At 45.8% G+C, this 21,264-nt stretch overlaps 1 protein-coding gene across 1 annotated transcript; it reads left to right on the top strand.

Moving 5' to 3' along the window:
* The first annotated feature begins 313 nt into the window (after window positions 1-313).
* Window positions 314-16,429, top strand: LOC132766086 (zinc finger protein 436-like). Its single transcript, XM_060760439.2, has 6 exons — window positions 314-451; window positions 1,538-1,994; window positions 6,505-6,598; window positions 9,601-9,674; window positions 10,495-10,615; window positions 12,515-16,429. Exons 2-6 carry the CDS (start codon window positions 1,569-1,571, stop codon window positions 13,525-13,527), a joined length of 1,728 nt encoding a protein of 575 aa, XP_060616422.2. The 5' UTR covers window positions 314-451; window positions 1,538-1,568; the 3' UTR covers window positions 13,528-16,429.
* Window positions 16,430-21,264: the final 4,835 nt, after the last annotated feature.

Here is a 21,264-nt window from a genome sequence, read left to right as displayed (position 1 = left end):
TCTGCTGCTTGGCTCAATGATCAGGGATTCTGGGAACTGAAGTCCACAATTAGAGTTCAGGAATATACACACACACACACACACACACACACACACATATATGTATGTATATATGTATATATGTATATATGTATATGTGTATATTCCTGAACTCTAATTGTGGACTTCAGTTCCCAGAATCCCTGATCATTGAGCCAAGCAGCAGAGGTTTCTGGGAATTGAAGTCCAAAACATCCTTGGCCTCCTTGAGCAACAGCTGCAAGAGCCTCCTAGCATCACTCTTGGCCTTGTCCCCGCCCCTTCCGGCCATAGGAAAATCTTCCCAGAGAGGCACCCAAAGGAGGTGGTGTGGAAGGCGGAAGTGCTTGGAAGACTCCAAAGAAGGAGCTGAGACAGAGGGAAGGAAGGAGGCAGGAGGCTGCATCTCTCCCACCCTGAAGCACCTGGTCAGGTATTATTGTTACTTACTCATTTTACCCTGCTTTTCTCCCATGGGTATTTATTTGTTTATCCTGTACCAAGTGTACAGTTGTGATGTATTTGAGAAAACACAAAGTTTAGAAGCTTGGCATGCTATTAAATGTCCTTTGAGCAGTGGCTGGACCCTCTGTAAGAAGGTCCATTGTGCCTGTGGCAGGGCTCAGGTTGCATTGTAATAGAATCCTAGAGTTGGAAGAGACCTCATGGGCCATCCAGTCCAACCCCATTCTCCAGGCCAATTCCTAGGGCATGAAAGTGCTTGTAAGAGCTCCCTCATCAGACACCTTGTTGTTTTTGCAAGGCTGTCATTCACCAAGGCTGTAATTGCCATCTTCAATTTGATAGCAAAACCTTTCTCTAGAATAAGAATAGAATAAGCTGTTCATCGCAGCTCTCTCGCCAGATTTCTTTCTTTGTAGAGCTCTCGATTCTCCCTATACAGAGGAACCTCAACTTAAGAGCATCCCAATCTAAGAGCATTTTGAGTGAAGAGCCCTCACTCGACCCTGTTTTTGCTTTGACATACATTCAGCATTTTGAGTTAAGAGCTAGCGTGAGAGAACAGGGCTTTGGGACTTCAAGGGAGCAGCCCCCATGCCTCATGTTATTGTCCATTTTGCAGTTCGTTTTGCGCTTGTCCACTTTGAGTTAGTTTATTTTGTGTGCGTGTTTTTTTTTTATTCCTGGCATGTTTGGCTTCATGAAGAGGGAGAAGAGAGCGAGAGAGGCTGGAATGATGCCTCTGCCTATCCACTTCGTGCTTTTATCATTGTGCCACAACTTTGTATTTCTACCATTTTAAAGTTGATCTTTCTTTCGTTATTGTTCCATATGAACATGTATTTGCACATTATTTATTATTTATAAATAAAAAAATCCTATTTAAAAACATGCAACAAAAATACGGAGGGGGGTTTCCGGTGGCTGGAATGAAGTAATACCATTTCAGCACGGAAATTTGCTTTAAGATAAGAGTGATTTGAGTTAAGAGCTCAGTTACTGATTGGATTAAACTCTTAAGGCATCGCTGTAATTCTTCCCGTCTTTTGCCTTGCAGGAGAGTCTGGCAAAAGAGAAGCATAATCTGGATGGGAGTTGCAGTCAAGCAGGACTCCTATGGATCTGGATTAAGAACAGAGTTTCCTCTTGTTCAAGCTGAGAGGGCGGAGGCATTTCGGAAAAGAACTGCACAGAGCAGCCTGTGGAAGGATATGCTGATCTCAAACGTTGAGCGGCAGCGCTTCAGGGACTTCCGCTATGAGGAGATGGAGGGGCCTAGAAAAGTTTGTAGCCAACTCTACCATCTCTGCCGCCAGTGGTTGCAGCCAGAAAGGCAGAGCAAGGCGGAGATGCTGGACCTGGTGGTGCTGGAGCAGTTCCTGGCCGTCCTTCCTGCGGAGATGGAGCGCTGGGTGAGAGAGTGCGGAGCGGAGAGCAGCACCCAGGCCGTGGCCCTGGCAGAAGGATTCCTCCTCAGCCACGCAGAGGAAGGCAGGCAGAACAAGGAGCAGCAGGTGAGAGGGATTCATGTAGTGCTGTCGTCCCTCCATATTTACAGATTTAACTTTTGTGGATTTGAGTATTCACGGCTTTGATTAAAATATTCTTTCTTGGAATTCTGTGTCCTTCAGTTCGGCACTATAGTAAACGGATTGATTAAAATGTTCTCCCTTGGAATCACAAAGCCCTTTTTTTATTATTATTATTAAACTTTATTTGTACCCCGCTAGCATCTCCCGAAGGACTCGATGCGGCTTACAAAGGCCGAGGCCTTAACACACAATACAACAATACAAAACCTAGGCAAATTAAAAACAATTAAATTTATTTATTTATTTATTTATTTATTTATTTCTTGCATTTGTTAACCGCCGCTCTCAGCCCTAGGGCGACTCGCGGCGGTGTACAGTACAAAAAGGACACTTTACAAAGGAATCAGAACAACAATTAACATCACTAATACATAACATCTAACTTACACTAAAAATCCGCTCCGTCATATTTATGGAATCATAGTCAATCTCGTAGTCATAGTTCAATCCGGTTGTCATTACCCGTAACGTAGCATTTAGTTGAAAGCCTGCTCGAAGAGCCAAGTCTTCAGGCCCTTACGAAAGGCCATGAGGGAGGGGGCCTGTCTGATGTTAGCAGGGAGGGAGTTCCACAGCCGGGGGGCCACCACCGAGAAGGCCCTCTCTCTCGTCCCCGCCAGACGTGCCTGTGAGGCAGGCGGGATCGAGAGAAGGGCCTCCCCAGATGATTGCTAAAGCAATCTAAACAACAACAAACAATGAACAATCCACTAAGACATGATAAAACTGGGCCGGGGCCAAAGTAAGGGTACAAGAGATTAAAAGTGCTGATGTGACAGGTGGAATATGAGGCTTATGGGCAAGTGCAGTGTGTGGTGTGCAGCGGTCTTAGCTTTAATAAAGTGCTTATGGGACTTGGTATTGGAGGTTTCCTATTCGGGGAAGGCACATCGGAACAGCCAGGTCTTCAAGTTCTTTCTGAAGACTGCCAATGTAGGGGCCTGTCTGAGATCTTTGGGGAGGGTGTTCCAGAGTCGGGGGGCAACCACGGAAAAAGCCCTGTCTCGTGTCCCCACCAAACGCACTTGTGACGCAGGCGGGATCACAAGCAGGGCCTCTCCAGATGAACGAAGGGAGCGCATGGGTTCGTAGATGGAGATGCGATCACGCAGGTAGGCTGGTCCCAAACTGTTCAGGGCTTTGTAGGTAAGCACCTGCACCTTAAATTGGGCTCGGAAGATAAACGGCAGCCAGAGGAGCTCCTTAAACAGGAGGGTTTGACCTCTCTCTGTAGGGAGCACCAGTTAACATCCTGGCTGCTGCTCGTTGGACCCTTCAGTGCACCTCTATAGTCTACTTCCTCCAATGACACTGGAGGACCTAGAGGTTTCCTCAAGAGAACATCTCTCTAGGAATCTCTAGATCCCCTGATGCATTTTTATGTTCAGGTTCCAGTTAAACTTATTTATTTATTTATTTGCCTTATTTATATCCCACCTTTCTCTACACCGAGGGGGAGACAAGGCAGCTTACAATGGCACCTCCATGGTGCCTTAAAACCTACCACGTCAGTTAAAACATAAGTTAAACATTAAAACATTAGTATAATAAAAAAAACTCACAACCTCTGAAGATGCTTGCCATAGATGCAGGCGAAACGTCAGGAGAGAATGCTTCTAGAACATGGCCATATAGTCCGGAAAATGTACAACAACCCAATAATAAAAATATATTTCAATGAATCACATCATCCAGACTCATAGTCTAAAGGCCAATACATAGTCAAATTGCACATATTCCATACTCACATTCCTGCACCGCTCTATTTTTCCAACGCTTGCTCCCAGAGCCAGGTTTTGACCCTCTTTCTAAACACTAAGAGGGAGGCGGCTGTCCTGATATTGCTAGGGAGGGCGTTCCACAAGCGAGGGACCACCACTGAGAAGGCCCTGTATCTCGTCCCTACCAAACGCGCTTGCAGAGAAGGTGGGACCGAGAGCAGGGCCTCCCCAGACGATCTTAATCTCCATGATGGTTCATAGGGGGCAATACGTTCGGACAGGTAGGCTGGGCCGGAACTGTTTAGGGCAGGGGTCCACAAACTTTTTAAACAGAGGACCAGGTCACAGTCCCTCAAATTGTTGGCGGGCCAGATTATAATTCGAAAAAAATACGAATGAATTCCTATGCACACTGCACATATCTTATTTATAGTGCAAAAACATTTAAAAACAATACAATAATTAAAATTAAGAACAATTTTAACAAATATAAACTTATTAGTATTTCAATGGAATGTGTGGGCCTGCTTTTGGCTGATGAGATAGGATTGCTGTTGTTATTGTGTGCTTTCAAGTAGTTTCATACTTAGGTTGACCCTGAGCGAGGGCCGGATAAATGACCTTGGAGGGCCGCATCCGGCCCCCGGGCCTTAGTTTGAGGACCCCTGGTTTAGGGCTTTATAGGCTAAAGCTGGCACTTTGAATTGTGCTTGGTAGCAGATTGACAGCCAGTGGAGCTGACGCAACAGGGAGGTGGCATGCTCCCTGTACGCCGCTCCGGTGAGTAGCCTCTCATTGAACCAATTGTAGCTTCCAAGCAGTCTTCAAAGGCAACCCCACGTAGAGTGCATTGCATTAATCTATACAGCAGTGGTTCTCAACCTGGGGTCCCCAGATGTTTTTGCCTACAACTCCCAGAAACCCCAGACAGTTTACCAGCTGTTAGGATTTCTGGGAGTTGAAGGCCAAAAACATCTGGGGACCCCAGGCTGAGAACCACTGCTATACAGGATCTAACTTAATCTCATAATCATCATCGACAATCCCTCATGGGCAAATCTGATCGTCTTCCAAGTGTAGGGTTTTGGTGGTGTGTCTGTAGGTGAGTGTAGAGATGTAGTCTTGATCCACATCTTCTTTTTGCAGTGAGGACATCAATTTCCAAGTGGAAGGTGGTCCCGATGGGTTAGCTTGACACACCTTCCACTTGACACGTTTCTCTCTTTTGCCCTTGCTCATAGTGCTATTTTAGACATTTTGAGAGAAGTGTTCCCTCAGTTTTAAGAAATACCAATTTCTAGATCTGTTGTTTCTCACTTTCACAGAGGTCCTGTGATCCTAATCCCAATGAAGAACTGACTGTAGTTGCAAGAAGCCAGGTAGACTTGTTTTCAATACTGTCCCCCATGTTATTTAACATCTACATGAAGCCGTTGGGAGAGATCATCCGGAGTTTCGGGGTGCGGTGTTATCTGTACGCAGATGACGTCCAACTCGGTCACTCCTTCCCACCTACTACTAAGGAGGCTGTCGAGGTCCTGAACCGGTGCTTGGCCGCTGTGTCGGACTGGATGAGGGCTAACAAATTGAAACTGAATCCAGACAAGACAGAGGTCCTACTGGTCAGTCGTAAGGCTGAACAGGGCATAGGGTTACAGCCTGTGTTAGACGGGGTTACACTCCCCCTGAAGACGCAGGTCCGCAGCTTGGGTGTGACCCTGGACTCTTTGCTAAGCCTGGAACCCCAGGTTTCGGCGGTGTCCAGGGGAGCATTTGCACAATTAAAACTTGTGCACCAGCTGCGCCCATATCTTGGGAAGTCTGACTTGGCCACGGTAGTCCACGCTCTGGTTACATCCCGCATAGATTACTGCAACGCGCTCTACGTGGGGTTGCCCTTGAAGACTGTCCGGAGGCTTCAGAGGGTCCAGCGCTTGGCAGCCAGGTTGCTAACGGGAGCGGCACTCAGGGAGCACACCACTCCTCTGTTGAGCCAGCTCCACTGGCTGCCAATCTGCTACTGGGCACAATTCAAGGTGCTGGCGTTAGCCTATAAAGCCCTAAACGGTTCCGGCCCCACTTACCTCTCCGAACGCATCTCCACCTATGAACCGACAAGGACATTAAGATCGTATGGGGAGGCCCTGCTCTCGGTCCCGCCTGTGTCACAGGCGCGTCTGGCGGGGACGAGAGACAGGGCCTTCTCGGTGGTGGCCCCTCGGCTATGGAATGCCTTACCTGTAGACATCAGACAGGCCCCTTCGTTGTTGGCGTTTCAGAGAAAGGTTAAGACTTGGCTTTATGAACAAGCGTTTGGTTAAACAGTGCAACTGAACACAGGAAGACGCTAAAATTGAACATAGGAATGGCACAAGGATTATGAGAACGGATCTGATTTCATTGAGGCGTTATGATTTGATCTGATAATTGTTGTTGATTTTGTCTGTTGTATTTGATGTGTTTTTAATTGCATATGACATTGTTGTGATAACCTGTATCGTGTAAACCGCATTGAGTCGCCTGATTGGGCTGAAAAATGCGGTATAGAAATAAAGCAAATAAATAAATAAATAAATAAATAAATAAATAAATAAATAAATAAAGATATTGTAAAATTACTTGCTGTGCTGGCCCACTCAGACGGTGTCGTCTTCCATTCCTTTTCTAATTCTTCCTTCTCTTTGTGATCCTTGCTTCTTCTTCTGGTACAGGACTTCTTTATGGCAGAGAAAGCTGATTTAGAGGACTGCTATTTCGAAATCAAGGGGACAGTGCTGGACAGGAATAGAGTGTCCACTTCAGTGGGTAAGGACGAAGGGTGAAGGGTTTTTTTTAGCCGCTCCTTAAGTATGCTCAACTATGTGGACTGTGAGACTCATCATGCTTTCACAATGATAATTGTCCACAACACAAAACCACATGCAAGTAGGGAAGTGGAGACCAATGGAAAGGATGCTTTCTGTAACTGACTTCCAGACAGTCCCAGAGTCCACCTACAGGTCTTACCATCTTGCTTTGTGGGGAAGAACCAGGGGCCTGAGCTAAGAACATGTATCATCAAAGGCCATCAGAAGTCCTATCTACAGAAGTGGCCCAAGGAGTCCTTAAAATATTGTTCTCTCATGGGAATTTGAATCGAAAGATGCTTTGGAAGTCACTCATGGATTTGAACATTGGGTGTGATCATGATGAACGTGTAGGCGCCTGCAACAAAATGTGGCAGTTCAGGCCTAGCTGGTTAAGGTCCCAGACACTACGTTTTTCTCATTCCAGTTCCCTCTGAAAGTTGGTCAAAAGTTTGGATGCCAAACCCTATGAGGATCAGGTTAGGGAGCTAGGCTTGTTTAGCTTGGAGAAGAGAAGTTTGAGAGGGGGCATAATAGCCAAATTTCAACATTTGAAAGGATGTCACATAGATAAGGGAGGAAGGTTGTTTTCTCCTGCACCACAGACCAGGACACAGAGCAACAGATTCAAACTATAAGAAAAGAGAAACATTACGAAGAACTGTTTGGCAGTGGAATGTGCTCCTTGATTTGTGGCAGACTTTGTTAGAAATATTAAATATTAACTTTTTTGATTACAAAAGTGTGAGTCAAGCACTGAAAGAGTGAGTAGGCCAAAGCCTGTTAGATACAGTGGACCAAAGCTAGTGTCATCCTGACGAGCGTGAGTAGACCAAAGCCTGTTAGAGTCAGTGGAACAAAGCTACTGTCATCCTGAGGAGAGTGAGTAGGCCAAAGCCTGTTAGAGTCAGTGGACCAAAGCTAGTGTCATCCTGAGGAGAGTGAGTAGGCCGAAGCCTATTAGATACAGTGGACCAAAGCTACTGTCATCCTGAGGAGAGTGAGTAGGCCGAAGCCTATTAGATACAGTGGACCAAAGCTACTGTCATCCTGACGAGAGTGAGTAGGCCGAAGCCTATTAGATACAGTGGACCAAAGCTAGTGTCATTCTGAGGAGAGTGAGTAGGCCAAAGCCTGTTAGAGTCAGTGGACTAAAGCTAGTGTCATCCTGAGGAGAGTGAGTAGGCCAAAGCCTGTTAGAGTCAGTGGAACAAAGGTAGTGTGATCCTGAGGAGAGTGAGTAGGCCAAAGCCTATTAGATACAGTGGATCAAAGCTAGTGTCATCCTGAGGAGAGTGAGTAGGCCAAAGCCTATTAGATACAGTGGACCAAAGCTAGTGTCATCCTGAGGAGAGTGAGTAGGCCAAAGCCTGTTAAAGTCAGTGGAACAAAGCTAGTGCGATCCTGAAGAGAGTGAGTAGGCCAAAGCCTGTTAGAGTCAGTGGACCAAAGCTAGTGTCATCCTGAGGAGAGTGAGTAGGCCAAAGCCTGTTAGAGTCAGTGGAACAAAGGTAGTGTCATCCTGAGGAGAGTGTGTAGGTCGAAGCCTATTAGATACAGTGGACCAAAGCTAGTGTCATCCTGAGGAGAGTGAGTAGGCCAAAGCCTGTTAGAGTCAGTGGAACAAAGGTAGTGTCATCCTGAGGAGAGTGAGTAGGCCAAAGCCTATTAGATACAGTGGACCAAAGCTAGTGTCATCCTGAGGAGAGTGTGTAGGTCGAAGCCTGTTAGAGTCAGTGGAACAAAGCTAGTGTCATCCTGAGGAGAGTGTGTAGGTCGAAGCCTGTTAGAGTCAGTGGAACAAAGCTAGTGTCATCCTGAGGAGAGTGTGTAGGTCGAAGCCTGTTAGAGTCAGTGGAACAAAGCTAGTGTCATCCTGAGGAGAGTGAGTAGGCCAAAGCCTATTAGATACAGTGGACCAAAGCTAGTGTCATCCTGAGGAGAGTGTGTAGGTCGAAGCCTGTTAGAGTCAGTGGAACAAAGCTAGTGTCATCCTGAGGAGAGTGTGTAGGTCGAAGCCTGTTAGAGTCAGTGGAACAAAGCTAGTGTCATCCTGAGGAGAGTGTGTAGGTCGAAGCCTGTTAGAGTCAGTGGAACAAAGCTAGTGTCATCCTGAGGAGAGTGTGTAGGTCGAAGCCTGTTAGAGTCAGTGGAACAAAGCTAGTGTCATCCTGAGGAGAGTGTGTAGGTCGAAGCCTGTTAGAGTCAGTGGAACAAAGCTAGTGTCATCCTGAGGAGAGTGTGTAGGTCGAAGCCTGTTGGAATCAGTGGAACAAAGCTAGTGTCATCCTGAGGAGAGTGAGTAGGCCAAAGCCTATTAGATACAGTGGACCAAAGCTAGTGTCATCCTGAGGAGAGTGTGTAGGTCGAAGCCTGTTAGAGTCAGTGGAACAAAGCTAGTGTCATCCTGAGGAGAGTGTGTAGGTCGAAGCCTGTTAGAGTCAGTGGACCAAAGCTAGTGTCATCCTGAGGAGAGTGTGTAGGTCGAAGCCTGTTAGAGTCAGTGGAACAAAGCTACTGTCATCCTGAGGAGAGTGAGTAGACCAAAGCCTGTTAGATACAGTGGACTAAAGCTAGTGTCATCCTGAGGAGAGTGAGTAGGCCAAAGCCTGTTAGAGTCAGTATAACAAAGCTATGTATCAACTTCCCTACAAAATTTCCCTTTTTCCCTCTCTCAATAGTTTTTGGTTATTTAGTTATCCCTGAACTTGTTCTATTTCCCTTTTTGTTTTTTTGTGTGTGTGGTTTTTTTTGGGGGGGGGGGGAGGGGGTGTTCTTATGTGGCTTTGCATATCTTTTATCAAGATTTTGGCATTCTATCAACCTCAAAATTAAACTGCGATTTTTACTCTCTCTCTCTCTCTCTCTGTGCGATATTATCTGTGTACTGAAAGACATCAGTTAGAAGCAGAGCAATGCTATATAACACATGCACTCTTTTACCTTTTGTGCCCCTCACAGGAGACACACTATTGACATGGCCAATACTTCTTGATTGTGATGCTCATGGTGCATCTTCCACAAGACTAAATCAGGTACGGAGCAAGATTTGGGAAGGTTTCTGTCCCTGACTCTTCAATGTGTCCCTGGGCCTAAAGCCATCTTTCTCGTACAGTATAGCTCAAAAAAACCAAGATTATGGCAACAAGAATGATTGACAACTGGGAAATAGAGGGAGAAAATGTGGAGGCCGTGACAGACTTTGTATTTCTAGGTGCAAAGATTACTGCAGATGCAGACTGTGGCCAGGAAATCAGAAGACGCTTCCTTCTTGGGAGGAGAGCAATGTCCAGTCTCGATAAAATAGTCAAGAGTAGAGACATCAGACTGGCAACAAAGATCCGCCTAGTCAAAGCCATGGTCTTCCCTGTAGTCACCTACGGATGTGAGAGTTGGACCTTAGGGAAGGCTGAGCGAAGGAAGATCGATGCTTTTGAGCTGTGGTGCTGGAGGAAAGTGCTGAGAGTGCCTTGGACTGCGAGATCCAACCAGTCCATCCTCCAGGAAATAAAGCCCGACTGCTCACTGGAGGGAAGGATAGTAGAGACAAAGTTGAAGTACTTTGGCCACATCATGAGGAGACAGCAAAGCCTAGAGAAGACAATTATGCTGGGGAAAGTGGAAGGCAAAAGGAAGAGGGGCCGACCAAGGGCAAGATGGATGGATGGCATCCTTGAAGTGACTGGACTGACCTTGAAGGAGCTGGGGGTGGTGACGGCCGACAGGGAGCTCTGGCGTGGGCTGGTCCAGGAGGTCACCAAGAGTCGGAGACGACTGAACGAATGAACAACAACAACAAAGCTTCTTTAACTGCACTTGGCCTTTGATTCTTATGTATAATGTGTCTTTCTTTAGGTGTGTTTTGAGGACGTGGCTGTGTTTTTCACTGATGAGGAATGTGCCTTGCTGGACCCAAGAGGATGGGCCCTGCACTGGGAAGTGATGGAGGAGAATTTTGTCCTTGTGTCCTCTCTGGGTAGGTCTGCTTCTTCCTTATCGTTCATAAATTATTTATTTATTATTTCTTTCGGACATTTATATCTTGTCCCATCTCGACCTCCGCAGAGGGACTCAGGTGCCCAAAACCCCATATAATTAACATTGGTCTCTGAATGATAGTGGAGTTGTTGTTCTGGTTGGTTCTAGAGCAGTGTTTCTCAACCTTCCTAATGCTGTGACCCCTTAATACATTTCCTCATGTTGTGGTGACCCCCAACCATAACATTATTTTGCTACTTCATAACTGTAATTTTGCTCCTGTTATTAATTGTAATGCAATTATCTGATAAGCAGGATGTATTTCCATTCACTGGACCAAATTTGGAACAAATACCCGATATGCCCAAATTTGAATAATGGTGGGGTTGGGGGTGGTGGTTTATTTTGTCGTTTGGGAGTTGTAGTTGCTGGGATTTAGAGTTAACCTACAATCAAAGAGCATTGTGAACTCCAGCAATGAATTGAACCAAACTTGGCACCAGAGGTGGCCCTAGGTGATTTTCAACTGTAAGCAAACAGTATTTTGGTGTCCTCTCCCCCCCCCCCCCCCAACCAATCACTGATATATCTTTTCTGTTCGTCGTGGGAATTCTGTGTGCCATATTTGGTTCAATTACATCATTTGTGGAGTTCAGAATGCTCTTTGATTGTAGGTGAACTATACATCCCAGTAATTACAACTCGCATATGTCAAGGTCTATTTTCCCCCAAGAGCGCCTCAAGAGCACCCCTGGGCAAAATCAACTATACTGCAGATGCTTACTTTGCGTAATGGGTTGAGCTGCCCCTGCTTGACACACAAAACTACCATGGCCAACAGAAAACACGGAAAGGGTTTGGTGGGCATTGACCTTGAGTTTGGAGTTTTAGTTCACCTACATCCAGAGAGCACTGTGGACTCAAACAATGATGGATCTGGACCAAACTTGACATGAATACTCAATATGCCCAAATATGAACACTGGTGGAGTTTGGGGGAAAAATAGACCTTGACATTTGTGAGTTGTAGTTGCTGAGATTTATAGTTCACCTACACTCAGAGCATTCTGAATCCCACCAACAATTAAATTGGACCAAACTTCCCACACAGAACCCCCCATGACCAACAGAAAATACTATGTTTTCTGATGGTCTTTGGCGTCCCCTCTGACACTCCCTGGTGACCCCCACAGGGGTCCCGACCCCCAGGTTGAGAACCACTGTTCTAGAGTCTGTTCACAGAAATCCCTGACTTGGCAAACCTTGGTCAAGGCAATAGTGTTGATGTCGGGTTGGTGTGTACTGCTAAGCATGGGATACCAGGGGAGGAAGTGCGGGGAACCCCCAGGGGCATCCCTGAGACAACCAGCTTTTCCTCTAAATGTTATGGTTTTCTCCAGCCACCAATAAGAATTACAGTTTGAGCAATCTTGCAGCCTGAAAGACAGTTGCATCTGTCAAGTAGGAAGTTTAGGTACCGCTTATGCAGGGAGGCTAATTTATGACGCCATAAAAATCTCCAGCAAGCATGCAAAGAATGAGGTAGTACATCACCAGTGTCACAAATAGACAATGAAGCGACATCTCCTCTGGTGGCCAGAATACCTTCATGACTAAGCTGGAATGTTAAATAGCCTCTGTGTGTGTCTGTCTATATATGTTGTGTGTCTGTGGCATTGAATGTTTGCCATGTATATGTACATTGTAATACGCCCTGAGTTCCCTGTGGGGCAAGAAGGGCAGAATATAAATAGTGTAAATAAATAAATAATAGTAAATAAATAAATAAGGTCAAGCAAGGTTCCTCATATTGATGCAAATGGGTGCCAGCTAACCAATTGTGTTAACACTCTGCTGCCTACCTCCATCTATCCCCAATTCTTTCTCTCTCTTCCAGCTGGTGACGAGCAACTGAATGAGAATGACAGAGAAATATGCAGATTGTGGCCTGAAAAGCCCATATGCGAAAAGATGGAAGAGAAAAGACAAAACACTCAAGGAAAAAGAAGGAGCAAAATGCTCACTTCTCAAAGTGGGGAGATCTTTGACATCTTGGTTGAAGAAATGACACGAACTGGAAATGAATATATTTGCTTCCTGTGTGGAAGATGCTTCGGTTCTCAAACGAGCCTTAATTCTCATGTGAGGACGCACACAAGGGAGATGTCTTTCCAAAGTGGCGAGTGTGGAAAGATCATTGGTGATGGGAAAGGACAAACAATTCACACCAGGGAGAAACCATTTCACTGCCTGGAGTGTGGAAAGCGTTTCCGTCTAAAGGTACACCTGAGCTCTCATGAACGAATCCATACAGGAGAGAAGCCCTTCCGCTGCTTGATGTGTGAAAAGAAATTCAGTCAGAAGAGAACCCTCATCCGTCATGAAAGGATCCATACAGGAGAGAAACCATTTCAGTGCTTGGAATGTGGAAAGAGATTCACTCAGAAAACAGATCTCGCTCGACATGAGATCATTCACACAGGGCAGAAACCATTCCAGTGTTCAAAGTGTGGGAAGAGCTTCAGTCAGAAGGCACACCTGACCTCCCATGAAAGGATTCACACAGGCGAGAGACCATTTCGGTGCCTCGAGTGCGGGAAAAGTTTCAGTCAGAAGCCACACCTTGCTTGTCATCAAGCAGCACACACAGGGGAGAAACCATTTAAATGTTTGGAATGTGGAGAACGTTTCACGCGGAAGGTGCACCTCACTCGCCACCAAGTAACTCACACAGGGGAAAAGGCCTTCCAGTGCTTGGAATGTGGAAAGTGCTACAGCCGGAAGATGCATCTCACTTGTCACCAGGCAGCTCACATGGGGGAGAAGCCATTTAAATGTTTGGAGTGTGGCGAGAGCTTCGGTCGGAAGATGTCCCTCACTTGTCATCAAGCGAGTCACACTAAGGTGTAACCATTCCAATTGGGTAGATAGGCCCCAATATCCATGAAGCTTTCCCTCCCAATGTTCTGCTCCTTCGGACCTTGTGAGAACTGTAGTTCATTGTCTTAACTGCCATTCTGGATTCATCACCTCTGCAGGAGTCTACTGTATTCCATGCAGCTGTGGACAAGTCTACATAGGGACTACCAAACGCAGCAGCATTGCCCAAACACGAATCAAGGAACATGAAAGGCACTGCAGACTACTTCAACCAGAGAAGTCAGCCAGAGCAGAGCACCTGATGAACCAGCCTGGACACAGCATATTATTTGAGAACACAGGAATGCTGGACCACTCTCACAACCACCATGTCAGACTACACAGAGAAGCCACTGAAATCCCCAAGCATGTGGACAATTTCAACAGAAAGGAGGAAACCATGAAAATGAACTAAATCTGGCTACCAGTATTTAAAAAAAAACCTCTAAAATTACAACAGCAAAACAACTGAGAGGAAACAATCAGGCACATCAAATCACTCTCAACAAAATATTCCCCCCAGGCACTTCCAAGCCATTAAATGCTAATCAAGGTGATCAGTTGAAACATTCACACAAAAGTCCTTTGTCCCACCCTGGTCATTCCACAGATATATAAACCCATTTTCCTATTTCCAACAGACCTCACTACCTCTGAGGATGCTTGCCATAGATGCAGGCGAAACATCAGGAGAAAATGCCTCTAGAACATGGCCATATCGTCCGGAAAAACCTACAACTCCTCATCACTTCTAGTTTTTCTTGGGTCTCTTTTGGTTGGGAGGGGGTGTTCTTGCTGTGTTGGCAATGCAGAACATCCAAAACAGAATTTTTAGTTCTTCTTAAGCTCTTTTCAATTTTTAGCCATTGAATAATAATAATAATAATAATAATAATAATAATAATAATAATAATAATAGATTGAAGAGAAACAACTGGAAAAGATGACACAATATGAGGATTTAAAGATGGAACTGCAAAGACTCTGGCACAATCCCGTTAAGGTGGTCCCAGTGGTGATCAGCACACTGGGTGCAGTGCCTAAAGACCTTGGCCTGCACTTAAACACAATCGGCGCTGACAAAATTACCATCTGTCAGCTGCAGAAGGCCACCTTAGTGGGATCTGCACGCATTATTCGCCGATACATCACACAGTCCTAGACACTTGGGAAGTGTCCGATGTGTGATCCAATACAACAGCCAGCAGAGTGTCTGCTGTGGACTCATCTTGTTGTGCTTCAAATAACAACAACAACAACAACAACAACAACTTTACTTTTATACTCAGTCAACCATCTCCCCTAGGGGACTTGGAGTGGCTTACAAGGGACAAGACCAGAAATTACAGATAAAAACAAAGACAATTAAAATCATCAGATAAAATAAATTAATTAATTTAGAAAAACTTTATATACCGCTCTATCTCCCTGGGGGGACTCATAGCAACATCACCAAAACATACAGAGTAAACAGCATAACATAAAATTAACAAAACAACATAAGCATAAAATTATCACAGTAACACATATATATTAAAAATAATCCTGCGTGTTCAGAGCAATTAAAAAGCCGGGCTGAGGCTTGTGCAAACTCAAAATATGAGGGGACCGGGAATTAAGTACAGTGCTATAACAGGCTAACAGCAATAGCAGGTACGGGTCTGTGGCTGCTCATTTCCAGGGCCTATTAGATGGATGACTGGGGTAATGGGTAGGAAGTATAAGGTGATATTCAACAATGTTTGGGGCTGGGCTAGAACTGGTCATTCTCAAAGGCTTGTTGAAATGTACTGAGTCCCTCTATGGAGGTTAGAGAAGAACGGTATATAAATGTTTTAAAATAAATAAATAAACCACCAGGTCTTCAAGCTCTTACAAAAGGAGGGGAGGGATGGGGCCAGTCTTATTTCCCTTGGAAGGGGTTCCAGAGGCAGGGGGCCACCACCGAGAAGGTCCTCTCTCTCATCCCTACCAACCGTGCTTGTGACAGTGGTGGGAGCGAAAAGAAGGCCTCCCCAGAAGATCTTAGAGTTCATGCCGGTTCATAGAAGGAGATGCGATCATGAAGACAGAACAAACAGAGTAATAACAACACCAAAAACAATATTTTAATTATTTATTATTTAAACTTATATGCCGCCACTCCCCTGGGGCTCGGAGCGGCTTACAAGAATAGCTAAAATTTAACAAAATTTAAAAGCAATTTAAAACAATTTAAAAACAACAATATCAAACATTAAAAGCTTGTTGAAACAGGTATGTCTTACATGCCCTGCGGAAAGCTGGTAAGTCCCGCAAGGCACGGACTTCAGGTGGCAGAGCATTCCAGACTGATGGCGCCACTGCTGTGAAGGCTCTGCGTCTGGTTGCTGTTAGACGCAAGGTTTTGACACTGGGAATTTCCAATAGATCTTGGTCCTCAGAACGGAGGGATCTCTGGGGTTGGTAGGGGGTGAGGCAGTCCCTCAGATAAATCGGCCCCAGACCATGCAAGGCCTTAAAGGTGAGTACCATCACTTTGAAAGTGATCCGGTGCTCAATTGGTAACCAATGCAGCTGTAGTAAGATTGGGGTTATGTGGCATCTCATCGGAATTCCCGCAAGAAGCCAAGCAGCTGCATTTTGTACCAACTTGAGCTTCCGGATCACCGACAGAGGGAGGTCAATGTAGAGGGCGTTACAGTAGTCCAGTCTTGAGATGACCGTGGCCTGGATCACCATAGCTAGGTCGTCCCTGGACAGGGAGGGGGCCAGCCGTCTAGCCTGCCGCAGATGAAAGAAGGCAGTTCTGCTAACGGCGGAGACCTGGGCCTCCATCGTCAGCAGAGGGTCCAAAAGGACTCCCAGACTCTTTACCAATGATGATGGGTGTAGTGCAGGGGTCAGGAACCTTCGGCCCTCCAGGTGTGGTGGACTTCAACTCCCACAATTCCTTGAGGCTCGGCATTCGCCCCAAAGGCTTACCTTGGCCTCAAGGAATTGTGGGAGTTGAAGTCCACCACACCTGGAGGGCCGAAGGTTCCCCATGCCTGGTGTAGCGCCTCACCATCCAGGGTAGGCAGCTGGATGTCCCCACTGCCCAGTCGACCCAGCCATAGGATCTCCGTCTTTGCTGGATTCACCCTCAACCTGCTGGCACGCAGCCATCCAGTAACGGCCTTGAGGCAGTGATGGAAACAATAGGGTACAGAGTCCGGATGGCCTTCCATCTTCAGCACCAGCTGAGTGTCATCGGCGTACTGATAACACTCAAGCCCAAAACCTCAAACCAGCTGAGCAAGTGGTCGCATATAGATGTTAAATAACAGAGGAGAGAGAATGGCCCCCTGAGGAACCCCACAAGATAGAGGGGACCTCTCAGAGACCAGGCCTCCCCTCTCCACTCGCTGTCCACGGTTGTGAAGAAAGGAGGACAGCCAGTTTAAAGCTGTCCCCCTGACTCCAGCAACAGCAAGGCGGTGGGTCAAAAGATTGTGGTCGACTGTGTCAAATGCTGCTGTGAGATCCAATAATACAAGCAGCGCTGACCTGTCCTGGTCAAGCTAGCATCGAAGGTGATCCGTGATGGAGACCAGCACAGTCTCTGTCCCATGCCCCGCACGGAAGCCAGATCCCTCAGAGCATTCCAGAACCTACTGGGTTCCATAAGTCTCCTTCGGCGAGCCCAAATTGGCTCGGCGCCCTTGCAGCGTGGGTAGGCATGCTCCAACTGGACACTCAGGGTGCAGTGATCCGACCATGGAACCTCTATTGTGGAGGCTTGGGCCACTTGAATTCCTGCGCTGAAAATGTCTCCATGGTAGACACTAGGTCCACAGCCGCTAATGGACAAGAGTCTGCATCAGCATGGACATTGAAATTCCCCAAGACGATAAGTCTGGGCAACCTCAAGGACCACTCCGACACAGTCTCAAGCAGGTGGGATAGGCTGTCTGCTGGTGCGCTAGGCGCACGGTACACCAGCGGAAAGGCGATACTCTCACAGGAATCCCACACCAGGCTGAAATAAAGGAACATAGCTGAGATTTAGGCTCAATGAGTACAATAAATCCTGAAAGGAGCCCAAGGAAAGTGCCAAAATCAAATAAACGGACTGGGAAATACTATTATCGAAAGTGTTGAGGTAGTGTTGAATGGGCTGCTGGGATCCTCATTTCTATAGATGTGACGTTTCTTTCCAAAAGATCCCAATTTTTTTTAAAAGGGTCGGGCTTTAGCACAGCTGGTTAATCACCAGCAGCAATAGATCTTACCAATCGAAAGGTTGGCAGTTTGAAGCCTGAGTCGGGGTGAGCACCCAACCTTCAGCCCAGCGTACTGCCTACCTAAGCAGTTTGAAAACAGCTGTGAGCTGTGAATAGATAAATTAGGCACTGCTTAAGCAGGGAAGTATTTAACATCACCATAGAGGAAATAACAGAAAATGTCGGCAATCAAAGGAAGGAGGAAGTCTGTGATCAAGGACTCTTCGTCATAGAGGATGGAGCATCAGCACCCTGTGGCCGGGATTGAGCACAGCCTCTAGGATGCCTAAATTGGGGAAAATGCTGACATATACCTCTGTCTTGGATTCTCGTAAGTGCTGACTTCCCCTCTCTGTGACTTTGGATTGCCTGGACGCCGCTGCTGCTTTTTGGACTTCAATATCTTCTACTGGAGTTCCTTCGACTTTGGACTGCTTTTGGATGATGGCTTTGTTTTTCTACACCTTGTTTGCTTGCATTCTTTGAACTCTGTGATTTTGGGGCGTTTTGCTCAAACTTTAGTTTAACCCGGATTATATGCCGGTTTAATCCGGATTATTTGCTAAATTGAGTTTTTACATTGCAATTTGCTAGAGACTTTCAGTTTTGACCAGGGACACTGAAGTAAGTGTCCCTGAGTACTTTTTGTTGCCTTAATAAACTTTGTTTGGATTTGATCCCTGTGTCTGGCTCTTTAAAGGCGTCTGGGTCCTGACAGTTCTTTCTCCCACCCTAGACATCATTCCACAGATATATAAACCCCATTTTCCTAGTTTCTAACAGACCTCACAACTTCTGAGGATGCCTGCCATAGATGCAGGCGAAACATCAGGAGAAAATGCTTCTAGAACATGGCCATACAGCCCGAAAAACCTACAACCCGTGATATTTTATAGATACACACACACACTATAGATTAACCCCTCTTAGAATAAATATTGGTTAATAGAGTCCTTGGACCTGCTAAGTAAATTTTGATTATTTGCATAGAAATGTATAAAGTTTGTATGGAGGAAAAAAGAGGGGGAAGAATAATAGTGATATATAGTACATTTTGGACACAGAAACAAACAGATTACCTCAGGGGAGTGTGCTTGCTCCATCAATGTTTAACATCTACACAAATGATGAGCCACTGCCAGAAGGGACTGAGGGTTTCATCTGTGCTGACGATCGTGACATCACTGCTCAAACAGGGAGCTTTAAGATGGTTGAACTGAAGCTCTCCAAAGCTTTAGGTGCTCTAACTGCCTATTACAGGGAAAACCAGCTGATCCTTAATCCTTCTAAAGCAAAAATATGTGCTTTCCATCTTAAGAACATCTCAAGCTCTGAGATCCTTAATCCTTCTAAAGCAAAAATGTGTGCTTTCCATCTTAAGAACATCTCAAGCTCTGAGGATCGCCTGGGAAGGAATCCCACTGGAGCATTGCAGCACACCCAAATACCTGGGAGTGACCCTGGACCATGCTCTGCCTTACAAAAAACACTGCTTGAATATCAAGCAAAAAAGTGAGTGCTAGAAACAATATCATTTGAAAGCTGACTGGCACAACCTGGGGATCACAACCAGACACAGTGAAGACATCTGCCCTTGTGCTTTGCTATTCTGCTGCTGAATAGGCATGAACGGTATGGAACACATCCCAGCACGCTAAAACCGAGGATGTGGCTCTTAATGAGACATGCCACATTAACAAAGGGTGTCTGTGCCCTACCCCACTGGAGAAATTATACTGTTTAGCCTGTATTGCACCACCTGACATCCGCCAGAAAGTACCTGCCAATATGAAAGGACCAAGGCAGTGACATCTCCGGCCCATCCTCTATTCGGATATCAGCTAGCACGCCAATGCCTTCAATCAAGAAATAGTTTTCTAAGATCTACAGGGACACTTCCTGGAACACCTCAGCAAGCAAGAGTCCAAAAGTGGCAGTCTCAAACCCAAAACCTCAAGCCATGGCTGATACCAAATGAGAGACTCCCCCCTAGGCACACAGAAGACTGGGCAACTTGGAAGGCGCTGAACAGGCTGCAGTGGGGCCACAAAGAGGAGTCTACGACATGCGAGTGTGGAGAAGAGCAAACCACAGACCACCTATTACAATGCAGTCTGAGCCCTGTCACATGCACAATGGAGAGTGATGCAGGGGGAAATGGAAGGAAAGAGAAAGAGGGCAAGATGGATGGATAGTATCCTTGAAGTGACTGGCTTGACTCTGAAGAAGCTGGGATTGGTGACCAAGTATTAAGAACAATGAATTTGGAAAACTGTAAAGGGCTTCAATCACCTATGATCTTAGGGTTCCAAAATGAGATTGAAAATGCTGAGCCATTTCAACAAAAGAAACTATACGAAAGTGTAACTGGGCAATTGCTGTATATAAGTAACTACACTCGTGTAGATATTGCTTTTACTGTACATTTCTTAAGTAGGTATTCAAGTAACCCAACTACAGCAGCTTGGAATGGTCTCAAAAGATTGATGAAGTATTTAAAGGAAACACAATGTTTTGTTTAGTCTTGAACCCTGATGATTCACTAACACTAGAAGGCTATGTGGACGGTGACTTTGGTAATAGTCCCGACAGGAAATCAACAACAGGTATTTTATTTAAATTCTGTAACACAGTTATAGATTGGAAATCTAAAAAGCAATATTTTGTAGCCTCGAGTTCAAGTGAGGCTGAGCTTGGTGCACTATCACTAGCCTATACAGAAGTATGTGTCCTAAGCAACTGCTGAGGGATTTACAGATTCCAGTAGAAGAGCCAACAAACATTTTTGAAGATAACCAAACTTGTATTGTTGTAGTAAGACCTGCTAGTACTGGTGCAAACGGTGGGTTGGAGGTTAGAGGAGGGAAACGGGTTACTTGTGAACAAGAGTCTGACGAGGAGCATCAAAGGAAAAGGATATACTTATGGCACCCACAGAGGAAGAATCCTTTGAGGGTTTCTCCGGGGATGATGGGTCTCAGAGTGAAGAAGAAAGTACCATGGTCTACTCCCAGAGTAGAAAGAAAGTTAGTAGTGATCAGGAGTCAAACAAGGAACAACAAAGGAAGAAGATCCGAGAAATATTTACTGTCCCCACGGATGACGAGTCATTTATGGGTTTTTCTGGGTCACAGAGTGATGGAAATGGGGATGAGGCTTTGGACTGGACTAAAGTACAAGAGGTGCAAGGGGTTTGTGGGGAACCAACATCCAGTGATACATTCGTGGGTTTCGCTGGTGGTGAGGAGTGGCAATCAGGGAACACTACAGAAACATGGGGAGACTTAAGTCTTGACAGGAGGTGGAGAAGTTGGAGAAGTGGTGACAGGAGTTCACGTGTGAATCTTGGGGCACCTGCATGGGATAATGACGGAGCGTTGGCTAGCTCTTCATCGGAGGATGAGGATGTATGGTATAAGGAAGGTCAAAGATGGGAAACCTTTGCAGAAGGCAAGGTGTTACTTTGGGTATCGTATGTTCTTGT

This window comes from Anolis sagrei, chromosome 2 (assembly GCF_037176765.1).
Source record: "Anolis sagrei isolate rAnoSag1 chromosome 2, rAnoSag1.mat, whole genome shotgun sequence".
NCBI classification, from domain to species: domain Eukaryota; kingdom Metazoa; phylum Chordata; class Lepidosauria; order Squamata; family Dactyloidae; genus Anolis; species Anolis sagrei.
Note: the sequence above shows the minus strand (reverse complement) of the source record. Positions and strands in the feature narration are given on the sequence as shown.

What these genes read in the sequence shown, in the direction of transcription:
- LOC132766086 (XM_060760439.2), top strand. Translation starts at nt 1,569, where the DNA reads ATGGGAGTTGCAGTCAAGCAGGACTCCTATGGATCTGGATTAAGAACA. An exon ending in CTTCCACAAGACTAAATCAG is followed by an intron (nt 9,675 to 10,494) that starts GTACGGAGCAAG and finishes GTCTTTCTTTAG; the next exon opens with GTGTGTTTTGAGGACGTGGC. An exon ending in TGTCCTTGTGTCCTCTCTGG is followed by an intron (nt 10,616 to 12,514) that starts GTAGGTCTGCTT and finishes TCTCTCTTCCAG; the next exon opens with CTGGTGACGAGCAACTGAAT.